The sequence below is a fragment of the Esox lucius genome, chromosome 22, assembly GCF_011004845.1.
Source record: "Esox lucius isolate fEsoLuc1 chromosome 22, fEsoLuc1.pri, whole genome shotgun sequence".
NCBI lineage: Eukaryota > Metazoa > Chordata > Actinopteri > Esociformes > Esocidae > Esox > Esox lucius.
This window is the reverse complement of record NC_047590.1, coordinates 3,551,078-3,565,017: the sequence shown is the minus strand read 5'-3', so window position 1 is coordinate 3,565,017 and position 13,940 is coordinate 3,551,078. Positions and strand designations below refer to the sequence as shown.

At 47.2% G+C, this 13,940-nt stretch overlaps 1 protein-coding gene across 5 annotated transcripts in view; it reads left to right on the top strand.

The window, feature by feature from the left end:
- The window catches only part of LOC105020029 (protein diaphanous homolog 3), a 309,867-nt gene that overhangs the window by 146,645 nt on the left and 149,282 nt on the right, over positions 1-13,940 (top strand). For 4 of the 5 annotated variants that reach the window (XM_029116813.2, XM_029116812.2, XM_029116811.2 and 1 more), the window contains one exon: positions 11,030-11,038. The exons of the other annotated variant lie outside the window; for it this stretch is intronic. In XM_029116813.2, coding sequence (XP_028972646.2) covers positions 11,030-11,038 — 9 coding nt within the window. The remainder of the gene's footprint in view (positions 1-11,029; positions 11,039-13,940) is intronic. 5 annotated transcript variants of the gene reach the window in all.

Below are 13,940 nucleotides of genomic sequence, written 5' to 3'. Positions count from 1 at the left end.
CCCCCCCTGCCCGCCCGTCCCCGTTTGCGAGGCTGTCTCACATCGCTGGCGGTCAGGTCGAACAGTGTGCTCGAAACCAAAGTGCTCACATTTCAACTGTATTTGAGTGACTGCTGCGCACACAAGTTGGGTTCCCTGTTTCCCTTTGACCTTAGAGGGAAGTGTCGTTGAATGTCAGCCAACACGTTTCCCCTGCGGCCAGTCCAGGCCTGCCATCGCTGCCTCCGATTGTTCAGGACGTCAGGAGTCAAAAACACCATCAGACCTTTACTGCATTAACAATGGCAGCTACTCACCCCCCCACACCCACACACTACACCCTCACCTCTCTCTCTTTCTCCCTCACCTCTCTCTCTTTCTCCCTCACCCACACACTCACTTCTCTTTCTCCCTCACCCACACCCTCACCTCTGTCTTTTCTCCCTCACCCACACACATACCTCTCTCTGTCTCTCTCCCTTTTTAAATCCACACCCTCACCTCTCTCTCTTTCTCCCTCACCCACACACTCACTTCTCTCTCTCCCTCACCACACACATACCTCTCTCTGTCTCTCTCCCTTTTTAAATCCACACACTCACCTCTGTCTCTTCTCCCTCACCCACACACTCACTTCTCTTTCTCCCTCACCCACAACCTCACCTCTCTCTTTCTGCCTCACCCACACCCTCACCTCCCTCTCTCTCCCTCACCCACACACTCACCTCTGTCTCTTCTCCCTCACCCACACACTCACTTCTCTTTCTCCCTCACCCACAACCTCACCTCTCTCTTTCTGCCTCACCCACACACTCACCTCTGTCTCTTCTCCCTCACCCACACACTCACTTCTCTTTCTCCCTCACCCACAACCTCACCTCTCTCTTTCTGCCTCACCCACACCCTCACCTCCCTCTCTCTCCCTCACCCACACACTCACCTCTGTCTCTCTCCCTTTCTAAATCCACACACTTACCTCTGTCTCTTCTCCCTAACTACACACTCACCTCTCTCTGTCTCTCTCCCTTTCTAAATCCACACACTCACCTCGGTCTGTCCACTCACTAACCCGTCACATGAAGCTAACAGCAACAGTTCGTCTAAGTGAGTGTGTGCTCTTTCCCCTACTCTGGTTCCATCCATTAGCCTTTATCCTACGCTACATAGACTTAACATCCAAAGCTGATTCCTGTGTCAACTCTCTTAGCTGCCTGTGTGTGTGTGAAAGGTCAGGGAAGTGGGTCAGTCCCAACTGGAGCACTATTCTCTGGTCAGAAGTAGTAGCCTGTCTGGATAACAGGGAGCCGTTCAGGAGCCTGCCAGTGACTTCCTGCTGTAATTTGTCCGTCAGTTTTAGTTAATGTCAGGGTTTGGGACCAGGACCATTATCCTTCCACTGCTGCTGACCTGGTTAACCTCGGTTCTCTCTCTCTCTCCTTGGCTCTGTTGCTCTCTGGTCTGCTACGCTAACATACGCACACACGCGCACACACACACACATACACACACCTTTTCTGTCCCTTTTTAACATCAAATGTACAAAAACTGTAGGAAAACAAAATTGTAGTGGTTCTCTGAGTGTGAGGACGTGAAGGGAAGAGGATTCCCCTTGCCTCTCCACTAGACGGTCGAGGCAGAGCTGTACCTAGTTAGACTGCTGACACGGCAATTTAGTACCTTTAAAAATGACTATTTAATCGAACCTTAACCTTGTGTCTAAACTAACCTAAATTAACTTACTTTTATGCTTAAACTTACATTAAATGCCTAAACATAACCCAAATCTTAACTCTAACCATTTCTAACATTCTAACCCTAAATTAACCCGAAGTCAGATGAGGCATCTTTAAAAATTGGGACTGGCCGAATGTCCTCACGTTGCGATATTCCTTGTTTTACTGTCGTGAAGTAAATGGATAGTAAAACAGGAACACACATTGTCACCCATGCATTCAGTCATACTCAGACACTAATGGCTGGCATAGCTGACCAGTAACTCTTCATGCCGAGTGGATTGATTTTTCTCTTCAGCCCACTCTGACACACACACACTCACAGCTCGTTAATGCTACCACTTCTCAGAATTTACTGCTGTCCCTCAGTGTTCACTGATCTGTTACCCATGTCCCTGCCTGGGACAGAGGGAGAATCTACAAGAAAGAGTTCAAAGTGCGCTAGGCACTGGCCAGTGAGGTTCTTGACTATGTTCAGAGTCAGTTTCAAAGGGCCAGCTAGATAGGCCAGCGTGGACCAACTGTATGTTGGGTTTTGAAACACTTGTATCAGTCAGCTGGCTCCTTTCTGCATCAGTAGAAACACGGCTAGCTTAGCGGTTACATGTTTAGACCTCTGAGACGCAGCTAGCTTCCTCTTAGCAGTGGTCATGAAATATGAACAGTGTTAAAACATGATTTAAGAGTTACTACGGGGTCACGGTAGAGCCTGGAATCTGAAACCATCCTGATTTAATATTTAATTGCCTCCCAGACCTGCTGAAAGCGAGGAGTGTGTGTGGGCTTGTGGGTGTGTGCGTGGTGTTTGTATCTGTGTCCTGTGTTTTAGTCTACAAGTGTTGAGCAGGTAGAGCTTGTCAGCCATGACGAGGACACAGCCATTGAAGGTTGCCATCTCTTGGTCTCTCCTCCTTGCCTCTCTCCTCCTTGCCTCTCTCCTCCTTGCCTCTCTCCTCCTTGCCTCTCTCCTCCTTGCCTCTCTCCTCCTTGCCTCTCTCCTCCTTGCCTCTCTCCTCCTTGCCTCTCTCCTCCTCGCCTCTCTCCTTTCTCTGTCTTCTTTCTGTCCTTTTCTCTCTCTTGCCTGTCAGTCTCTCTCGTTCTTCTCTGAAGAGAAAGACAGATCTCAGATCCTATATCAGTTTAATTGTGATCTGTTTCAGGAGATCAATGTTCTTCTCTCAAATAGGATAGTAGTTAGCCCCTGGAAACACTGTTGATTTCCAATTTCCTACCTCATTAAAATGAAATGCACTCTCTCCACACTGTTACTTATGACATTCTGCCAGCCTGAACGGGCGCGCGCGCACACACACACACACGCGCACACACACAACACATTCTGTCATGCGTGTCAGTACTCACCAGGCAAGCAGTGAACATAAGTATCCCAGATGCATGATGGAGAGACATGCTGAAGCCCTGGAACAGAACAGCAGGAGACAGAGGAGGGGGGACAGGAGGAGAGAGGAGGGGGGACAGGGGGAGAGAGGAGGGGGGACAGGGGGAGAGAGGAGGGGGGACAGGGGGAGAGAGGAGGGGGGACACTTGGAACAGCAGCTGTCTTTTCAATCAAAGCTGTGTTCAATCAGGGCGACGTTCATTAGGGTTCAATGTCAACAGGCGTAAGCAAAGGCTGTCATGTACAACCAACATACCTCTCTTTCCCACCTTCTCCCCTATCTGTCCATATCTCCATGTTCATATCTCCCCCCCATCCTTGGATCTGTCTATGGTATGTACACTCTCCTTTGCACGGTGGGGGGGGCGTTCGTTGGGTTCAGAGACAGTTTTACCCGTCAGCTGTACAGAGACTTCCGAACCAGCAGGGGGCGTTCATGAGAGACACTGCATGGGGTTTTCTGAGGCAAGCAGGGGGCCGGGGTTTGACAGGCACTTATTCCTTTTAGATCTGTAGCAGGTCGGCGTGTCAAGTATTACTCAGTTTTACTGTGCAGCGCTCAGGGCGTGAAAAGAGACTGTTAAGTGTGCACTGAGACATTTCACCGCCGGGAGCCTGGATAATGGAGGAACCTCTGTTCCACAACCCACTCATCCGGAGTGCTGACCCCTGCCCGCTCGTGGGCCAGTCTTGTGAGAGCGGGGTTCACTAATTTAGGTGACCTTTCGGCGGAGGAAGGTGGAAGAGAGGCCGTCAACACGGCGTAGGCTGCCTCCTGTCTGCCGCGTTCCCCGGCTCCTTCAGAGAGACGCCGGGTAATAGGCGGAGATGTTGGCCCACCTCCGTCCTCGGCAGCTGTCAGGAAAACTTCAGTGGGATGAGCGGGGGAACTCTTGAGTGGTGAAACGCTCCACGCGCCAGCTCTCGAGGACGAGCGGAGGGCGGCGTGGTGGCCGGGGGGTTTGGGATCTTCTCAGAGAGGATGACAGCACCACCTGTATAAGCCTGACATGGACAGGAGGAGGAGTACCGGGTTGGATTTAGGGCTGACGGTAAACAAATATGTCCTAGGCCCTTGGGTTAGTATAGTCACTGCCTGCCAATGCAAAAGGCAATTACTTGTTGGTGCGAAATGGCAGTTTGGGAGAGCAGGAATTATCATTTCGAGAGGGTGGGGGTGTACTGATCCTGGAGCTCTGGGGCTGGGGGGGGACAAGCTGGTGTTGTGGGGAGGCTGGCTGGGGGTACGGGGGGGGCTGGCCGGGGGTACGGGGGGGGCTGGCTGGGGGTACTGGGGGGTGGGGGTACGGGGGGGGCTGGCTGGGGGTACGGGGGGGGCTGGCTGGGGGTACGGGGGGGGCTGGCTGGGGGTACGGGGGGGGCTGGCTGGGGGTACGGGGGGGGCTGGCTGGGGGTACTGGGGTCTGATTAACTGAAGGAGCGGATTAATGGATAGTTGTCTAAATAGCCATAACCTATTCAATGTTCTGGTCCCCTTGATGTCTAACCTGAAAAAATATTAAAGCTTTCATTCATTCTATTTTCATCATAATCATTCTGCCAACTTGTTTTGCAGAATGTGTTACAAGATCATGCCAGCTAAGAATACCTTAAAATGTGTGAGATCTGGGGAATAAAGAAAATGTTAAATGGATACAAGCGTATTTAATTCTCGTCTGTGTTTTGAGTGTTCCTGTGCACCTGAACATTCATTTGCTTGAAGGATTTCAAAAGGCGACATTTTGGGAAGCACATTAACATATGAATCTGCGCCATGCCAACTTAACCAAACATTTATTTGACACATGACTACACAGCGCCAATTCAGTTCTCATTACACCGGCAACATTCTTGAAGAATAACAATAAATGCATTAAAGAAAACCAGATGTAGAAGTCCAAAGGAAAAACATGAATGTGCCAGATTTATTTTTAAGGGAAATAAGGTAATTAACTATTTGGCAGTCCTAGGCTAATGGAAACTGGGCTGCATCTCATTTGGCCAGAAGCAGTGTTAGCGACTGCTGCCCCCCCTTCCACCCCCTCTCTATCTTTGGTCCCAGCCCTTGTCCAACTTCACTCCTGCAGAGAGACGAAAAAAAAAAAGTATATCCGAAGCAACGGCATGTTAAAGGCTCTGGTTTAAAGAGATCAGAGGGGTGGATTGGTGGGAGTTGCTTTATTTTCCTGTCTCCCCCTTCTCCTCAGATCCAGAGATAGCGAGGCAGAGGGGGGAGAAAGAAGGAAGGAAAGTGAGGGAGTGATAGGTAGTCAGCCTGAGCCGTAAAGACTCCTGGGGGGGGGGGGGTGATGGCGCCGAGTTGAAAGGAGCGCCCCCCACCCCTCCCAAGTCGCTGTAGCTGCGTGAGAGGAGATGAGTGTTACTTTGGACTGAAGTCTTCTGAAGCACATGCTGTTCCCACTGCTCAACGCAGCTGGCCAGCAGGGAGATGGAAGCCTTTGATATTCAGGGGTTCAGCTCGGCGTCTGCTCTGATGCACCCTCTGAGTGCAATCTATAGTACCTCCACACCTCTCCGTCCCTCCCCCCTTCCCTTCTCTCTCCCCCCTTCCCTTCTCTCCCTCCCCCTTCCCTTCTCTCCCTCCCCCCTTCCCTTCTCTCTCTCCCCCCTTCCCTTCTCTCGCTCCCCCCTTACCTTCTCTCTCTCCCCCCTTCCCTTCTCTCCCTCCCCCCTTCCCTTCTCTCCCTCCCCCCTTCCCTTCTCTCCCTCCCCCCCTTCCCTTCTCTCTCTCCCCCCTTCCCTTCTCTCCCTCCCCCCTTCCCTTCTCTCTCTCCTCCCTTTCCTTCTCCTCTTCACCCTCCTCTTTCCCTCTCTCGTCCTTTCCCTTCACCCTCCTATCTCTCGTCTCTCCCTCCCTCTTTCTGTCTCCCTCCCCAACCACTTTTCTCTCCCTCCCTCCATCCTGTCTCTCCCTTTTGGTGGCTGTTCAATAGAAATCAATATCCGGTTGCATTAAAACGACAAACACACGAAGCGCCACACCTTTGAGTCCTGAAGTGTGTAGGGTTATCAGTCATACATGGGTGTTTCAGCTGATAACAGTGCAGGTGCGTCCAGAAGGAGTGGTGGGGAAGTGCTGGGGAAATTGAGGCGGGAGAAGGTTTTTAAGGAGTGAGAAACAAAAGGCTGGAACTATCCAGTGGTACAGTAGAAAGTATAACATTGGTTCCTTTGAAATACAGCTGCTTGGTTACGACAGCCCTGGGTTACCTCAGTCAACCATAGAGCGCCCAGTTCTGTCCCATCTCAGCTGTCCCTGACGCCCGCCTCGACCCACTGCAGTTTAGTGCCCACTACTCACTCCGCGCCGAACAAACGCACCTCCAGCGATGCATTTGTACGTTGACTGAAAGTTGCCGGTCCCTCTGCTCATCTTCCTACACCTGGATATGACATGAAGATGTCCTAATGGCTGTGTCTGCCACTGTGTGCTCAGCCACTGTAAACCAACACATGCCAAGACAAGTATGTTCTCCCCATTCACGGTTGTAGAGTGAGTGTCTGCTCTACAGTAGGCTGGTCATCTTGCGTGGCCCGGGGTGATCTGTGGTTTCCTTCTGGTCAACCTGCACTGGTGCAGCATGAGTTCGATTCTGGCCTGCTGTTGTTTCGGAGCGCTCTATCAATAAAACATTTAATCCCCCCAATACATCTACACTGAAAAGTATTATCCTCTCTCCATAAACCTCCTCCCTCCGTCCTTTCTCCTCCCTTGCTCCTCCTTGTTTTCAGGCCAGTGAGTGCATCCTGGCCATTGGGACTCTAAGCACGCTTGCTCTCCCATTCCTTTGCCAGAGCCTTTCCTCTGATGCTATCACACAGCTCTAGCATGCCGCACAAAGGTTATATTAGTTTATTCCCCGCAGATTAAATCTTATATCTCTTATAAACCAATTTTCCCATAAAACACAGATAGTACACAACCTGGGAACTGTTGAGAAAAGGTTGTTAGTGTTTTATTTATGTGTGATTATTGCTCTGCTTTCACCGCCTGCTTTCCACCGAATCAAAATAAGTGGTGCCGGCTAAAAACATGAATTGTTCAAATAAATGAAATCATTTTGAGCAGGATCTGGTGGTGTGGTTGATGCCGCGCCCCAAACAACCAAATCTGATTCCTTCTCCGTAGTGTTCCATTTGTGCCGTTCACCTGTCCTCTTTCTGAATGCAGCTGTATTCTATTTACTTTCCTTCTGCTAGACTGCCAATTGTAATGACTGACACTGATTGGGCAGTGACCTCCCTAGTGTTCTGTTGTTCCAGGCGTTCGGGCATATCTTCGTTAATTCCGCTTGATTTTGTTCTGTCATACCACGTCGGTTTTTATTTATTTAATTGTGTGTTTTACACCTTACTCCCCAATTTGGTTGCGTCCAATTGTTTCTGGACATCCATGTCAGGCCCCATTCAGCTTTGCAGATGTCCGAGCTGCCTGAGGGAGGTGCTAAATCCCAGAGAGACCAGGAGGTCCTTGCTGATCATCCCCGCCGGTCAACTGCCGTCTTGAACCCTAGGCGGTCAGCTCGGTGCCACAAAATAACGCTGTTAACCGCAGCGCCACCCGGGGGCTGCTAATAACGCAGTTTAAAGAGGCCCTTGATGTTCATTTTTTTTGTTGCCGTGGTGATTGCTTCTTCTTTTTATTTTTAGTCCGTCTGGAGCGATACAGTAGAGGTTGTCGGGGGCAACAACACCCACCAGGGAGATTTCAAAAAAAAAATATTTCTGGCGAAACATGAACATTTGCCAATAAAAAAGCAAGCTATCTGAGCTGAGAGCACTCAGGGGGCGATAGGGATGAAGGGAGGATGAGAATGGGGTTGAGGGGTTTAAACTAGTTGGCTCTCCAGGTAAAGGGGCCCTGGGGAGGCATGGGACAAGATTGCTGCACGGGCCCTGGGCCTTCTCACTGCTCCGACTCTTGTCTAAAACCCCATTGGACGAGGAAGCTGGAGATCCTCCCCTTCAATGAGCTGGAGGACACAGCAATCGTGAAGTTAAAAAGAGGCCCATGTTCTACACTTGTTGGGAGGAGTGAGCGTGTGTGTTGTCTTGTGTCATTTGGATAGATGTTCCACACAGTGTTCTATTTGGTACCGTAGCGTAGAACCCTCCCCTCCGCTTCCTGTCGTTGTGCTGAACTACCTCCATCGAGTTGAAGTTCACCTCTGATGTCACCGCAGCTATTCTGAACAGCAGGCTGTAAATAGACCAATCAGGGGAGAGCTATTCTTCCACCGCCATTATATTTGTAGATGGATAGAAGAGAAGGGGGAAGGATGTGGAGGAGAGAAAGAGGGGAGGAGAGAATGGTAAAGAAGTTGCTGGAGCTCGATAACACAAGTCATTATATTTAGAAGGTTTCAGGTGCGTCTAAATAGAAGGTGGGTTAACTTGAGTTAATGAGTGGGTCTGTGCGCCGGTTTATTTCTTTGTCATCGTAAATTAAACACTAGCTAATGACTCCGTACTGCTAGAGTCTGAACCCTCCTCTTTAATCCTCTCCCAAGGGAGCCGAGGCTTAATTGCGCTCAGTCTTTCCAGTTACTAAAGATTAGAGGTGGAGACGCAGAAAGAGATGAGGAGAGGTAGGAATGGAGGGAGGAGGGAGAGAGGGAGGGAGGGATGAGGGATGTTCAGCTGTGAGCCAGATGAGCTGCAGGTGTGGGTGACGGGACCAGCATATGTTCCACACAGCACCATCCAACACCTGAAACCTGATGACAGAGGGAGGCGATGAATGTAGAGGAAGTGGGCCGCTGTGTCCTCATTCACACGTTTCCTCACTCTTGTCCAGGCTTGTTCAAATGAGTGGGGTTTGTCAGTGGAGGTTATATTACAGGAAACCCTGATTGCCAGGAGGTTTTCCAGTACACCGTCAGAATCCAGGATTTATGTACTTTAATGTAATCGAGCATCTCGTTCGTTGTCTTGTGTGGAATACCTTGTCACAGGTGAAATAGATGAAATCATTTGATTTCAGCATATCGTCACCCGCATGTACTGTATGTTTTACAACAGTCATTTATTTCATTTGGTTGTGTGTCGTTTTGGTCAGTATTGGTGTCATACTGGATGAAAACTGGAACTGAAGCCGGTGTTGATTAAATGCCCTTTTACTTGAACTGTGGTCTCAACTGATGACTCTTAGTGTTGGGGGGTTAGGGTTGTATCTCAGTGTTGGGGGGTTAGGGTTGTATCTCAATGTTGTGGGGTTAGGGTTGTATCTTAGTGTTGGCGGGTTTGGGTTGTATCTTAGTGTTGGGGGGTTAGGGTTGTATCTTAGACGGAGCACTTTAACCTGCTAGGATGGGAGTGTACTGTAACAATAATGTCTTAGTTAACTGGATGTTAACTAGGATGTGGAGTGTACTGTAACAATAATGTCTTAGTTAACTGGATGTTAACTAGGATGTGGAGTGTACTGTAATAATAATGTCTTAGTTAACTGGATGTTAACTAGAATGTGGAGTGTACTGTAACAATAATGTCTTAGTTAACTGGATGTTAACTAGGATGTGGAGTGTACTGTAACAATAATGTCTTAGTTAACTGGATGTTAACTAGGATGTGGAGTGTACTGTAACAATAATGTCTCAGTTAACTGGATGTTAACTAGGATGTGGAGTGTACTGTAATAATAATGTCTTAGTTAACTGGATGTTAACCAGGATGTGGAGTGTACTGTAATAATGTCTTAGTTAACTGGATGTGAACTAGGATGTGGAGTGTACTGTAATAATAATGTCTTAGTTAACTGGATGTTAACTAGGATGTGGAGTGTACTGTAATAATAATGTCTTCGTTAACTAGATGTTAAAGCTCAATCAAAGCTCATTCTTTTGGTCTTTAGAAACTGCTGGTCCACGTAGATTCAGAAACATATATTTTTTCTGGATTACATTTCACAGCTATTTAGATGGCACAATGATTTCCAACACTTGACTGCTTGTTTTCTCACATTAACAGGAATTGACTGAACTATGCATTAAACCAGAAAATGACTGAGGGGTTTTGCTCCTACTGTCTGCCGCTGTTCACTGATCAGTGTTTGAGGAGACGATGACCATGTCTCATAGTGACACCAATGGAAAGAACGTTTGGAATGTGCTTTTCAATGCACCCAATATCCCAGCTGTTACGTATTCAGTGTGTGGTTGAGCCTCATACGTTCTTCTCATCCACTGTAGCTTCATTGGCTAGCATGTTAGTTATTTGCTAATTGGACAGGCGAAATGGGCTCGAATTATAACGTTACAGATGTATTATTTTTTTTTTTACGTATTTTGTTTTCCTTCCACCCCGTTTTTCCCTCCAAAGTCTCGGGGTATCCTGTTCCTCTTTAAGGTCTTGCCTCATTGCATCACCTCTTGGCAGCCTCGGGAAAGTCCATGTTGAGATGTGTGTCCTCTGAAGCACATCTGATGTCGTTCTGGTTCACATCACACTGCTCGCTCACCCGGAAGGTCCCGACCATAATCCTAACACACGGAATGGACGCCTTTTCTGTCGTTCTACCTGGATTGATCCCACAGGTGCCCTAAGTCACCCCAAGTTATTTCTAGAGCGCGACGAGGCAATGCGGTTACTCCTTCCAACCCCACCAGACCTATGTCTGCTGGACAGTTGCATATGTAGAAATATAAAGACATAAAAACGAATGCATTCCATTTGTTTTTTTGCTTGCATGTTTTATGATGACTATATCATGTTTCAGAATGCAGCTGATGCTGATGTATGCTGTCCATACGAGTGCCAGTGCCTGGTTGTTTTCATATTGCTGAGAATGTGCAGCATAGTTACTCACTTAACCTTCTGTCTCCCTCTCATTTTCTCCTGCTTGCTGCATGTCCATTGCCTTTGCCTGTTGTCTTGCCACAATGCTTTGCTGGAACAGAAATGAAAGGTCAGTGCTTGTTTAGTCTCTTATTTAATGTGTGGTTTTGTGTGGTCATTTTTTCATCATTTACCCATGCGCTCTGGCACCCTCTGTGGTATGTTGCCTTTGGTTCTGTAAACACGTTAGGGCCAGAGTCCATCATGTTTCCGTGGGGTAGGGCATCTGGATGTAGATGCCAGTATAGCACAGTCTTTCACCCCAATCTCTCTTTCCCCCGTGTTCGTAAACTCAGCCAGGGATTGCACTCCCAATCTCAGGGTGGATACTGTTCTCAGACCCTTTTTATTATCTCTTTGCTTGTATTGTATGTTGCCTCATTCTGATGAGTTTTTAAGCATTTTCAAATGATTCCACACGTTTGAAGTCACAATTTGTTTATAAAAGGGGCAAGAAATTGTTCCAAGCACTTAATTCTTTTTCCACCCCTAAATTAGTGGGACCTTACATTGTACAGTGTTTCAGTTTAAAATAGTTGGTTGTATATTTTGATGCCTTCCCTGTTTTCCTAAAATGGCCACCTGGCTTCTGGTCACTGCTTCAGTGTTTCCCTGGATGAAGCCAACAGTGTACGCCTTTCACTGACGAGTCACGGCACAGAGTCACTTTCACGTTGAATTTGAACATTTATTTGTTTGTCGTTTACTTGGGCAAAACATAAGTGGTTGTAAATATTTTAGACATGTTGATAATTAAATTCCTTATTTTGTAGTTTACTGTCTGGATTAAGTGATTCTGTTGAATAATACTTTATCCGCATGGCTTCTTATGTTTACTACAATTAAATCCAACAAAGTCATTTCTAATTTGTAGTTTCCCAATAATTAGAAGTCACGTACCCTCCTACATAAGACCACAAATAGCATACATTAAAAAGAACAAATAGCATACATTAAAGCGTAAACAAATAGCATGTATAAAACATATGCAAAAATACAAATAAAGGAATAAGCCGCAAAACTGCAGCAGCACCTCAGCTCACGTCGATGTCTGTTCCTGTGTCCTCCCCAGGAAACCGCCTTGTGCCGTATTAGGGAAGTCTCTGTAGCATGACATGAATTAGCCAAAGTGTGCCCAAAACCATCTGCTTCTCTGTGTGCCGCTCAGACATTTATTAAAAGACAGATTCAAAGGGCACAGCGAGGAGCGAAAATACCAAGCACAGTTGGAAGAAACAAGCAAATGTTAGTCCTGGCATTGACTGAGTGAAGAAGCTGACAGATGAAGGAAAGATGAGGAGAGGGAGAGTAAAGGAGAGGGACAGGAATTGGGGGAGAGGGAGAGGGACAGGAATTGGGGGAGAGGGAGAGTAAAGGAGAGGGACAGGAATTGGGGGAGAGGGAGAGGGACAGGAATTGGGGGAGAGGGAGAGTAAAGGAGAGGGACAGGAATTGGGGGAGAGGGAGAGGGACAGGAATTGGGGGAGAGGGAGAGTAAAGGAGAGGGACAGGAATTGGGGGAGAGGGAGAAAAAGGATACTACTGAACATGAAAGAGAAGAACTCAGGGGAATAGTGAGAGACAGCCAGACATGTCAAGTTATGAATACTAATATTTATAAAGAGAGGACTATGCATATCGTCTCTATGTATCTTTCTAGTTGTTGTCTACACCATCCACGCTTAATTTAACCTGTACAGTTGATACACTCTGTTCTTTCTATGCCACGTAAAGGCATCTAGAGTGTGAATGGAAGTGGTCCTAGCATCATACCTTGGGGAATTCCTCCAGATTATATTATAAAGGGCTGTTATGTAAGTTCTGTCATGGTCTCAATTAGCAAGCGGACTGACTGATGGAGGAAGGGAGGAGGCGGAAGAGGGAGCGTAGAGAGAGAGAGAGGCTGAAGTGGAGTAGAAAGTGCAGGAAAAAACAAGATATTATCCACATTGTGGATATTATACTTATATACCTATTTACCTAGCTGGATGTTGAGGTAGCTAGATATGTTGAGGTAGCTAGATATGTTGAGGTAGCTAGATATGTTGAGGTAGCTAGATATGTTGAGGTAGCTAGATATGTTGAGGTAGCTAGATATGTTGAGGTAGCTAGATATGTTGAGGTAGCTAGATATGTTGAGGTAGCTAGATATGTTGAGGTAGCTAGATATGTGGAGGTAGTTATTAATGTAAAGATTAAAAAAAAATATATATATATATATTCTCAAATTTTACTTTTATCGTTTTAGCAAAAGTTTCTGAACTGGTTTCCAGCCTTTTGTGAATGTGTTCCTCAGATAATTGTTTGATCGTTTAAAAAAAGACTAATGAAGCCATCCTGTTTTTTTGTTTGTTTATGAATCAGCTTCTTTGCCAAAGGCATGATGAGAAAATTAATTAAGGAGGCGATTAATAAACATTAATTCGGCAGCTAGGGAGAACAATGCAATTAACTTGTGTTTTTGGGAAGTGAATTCAATCAGGCTCTTTTTGATTAAGAGAATATACTAGATTAGTCTGGCATGTGACACGAGCATCACATCAGACAGAACCTCAACACATTGGCATGAAATAATTAGATTGTCCCCCAAAATCGGCATTACAGACAATTTACATGAATATAAAGAGCCTCCTTGCTGTACTTGCTACCCCTAGGTCTCTCCACTCTCCATTTCTTTCTCCTCTTCTGTCTCACTCGATCCGCTTCTGTCTCTGGATCTCACACTCTGTTTCTGACTGTCTCTGTCCCTGCCTGATGCATGTCTGGGGTGGTAAATTGATGAGGGAAAGATGCAGTGAAGGATTGTGCAATTTCACCAGGCCCTCAACCCCCTGCCTGTCACACGCAGAGAGGTTGTTTGGGATCGGGTCCCTTTGGGTCGGACGTAGTGCATTATAACAGGAGCGGGCTGCCATGCATGATGCACTGGGGGGCTGAAAAGGCCGAGGGGGGGTCACCTTGGTCACCACCAT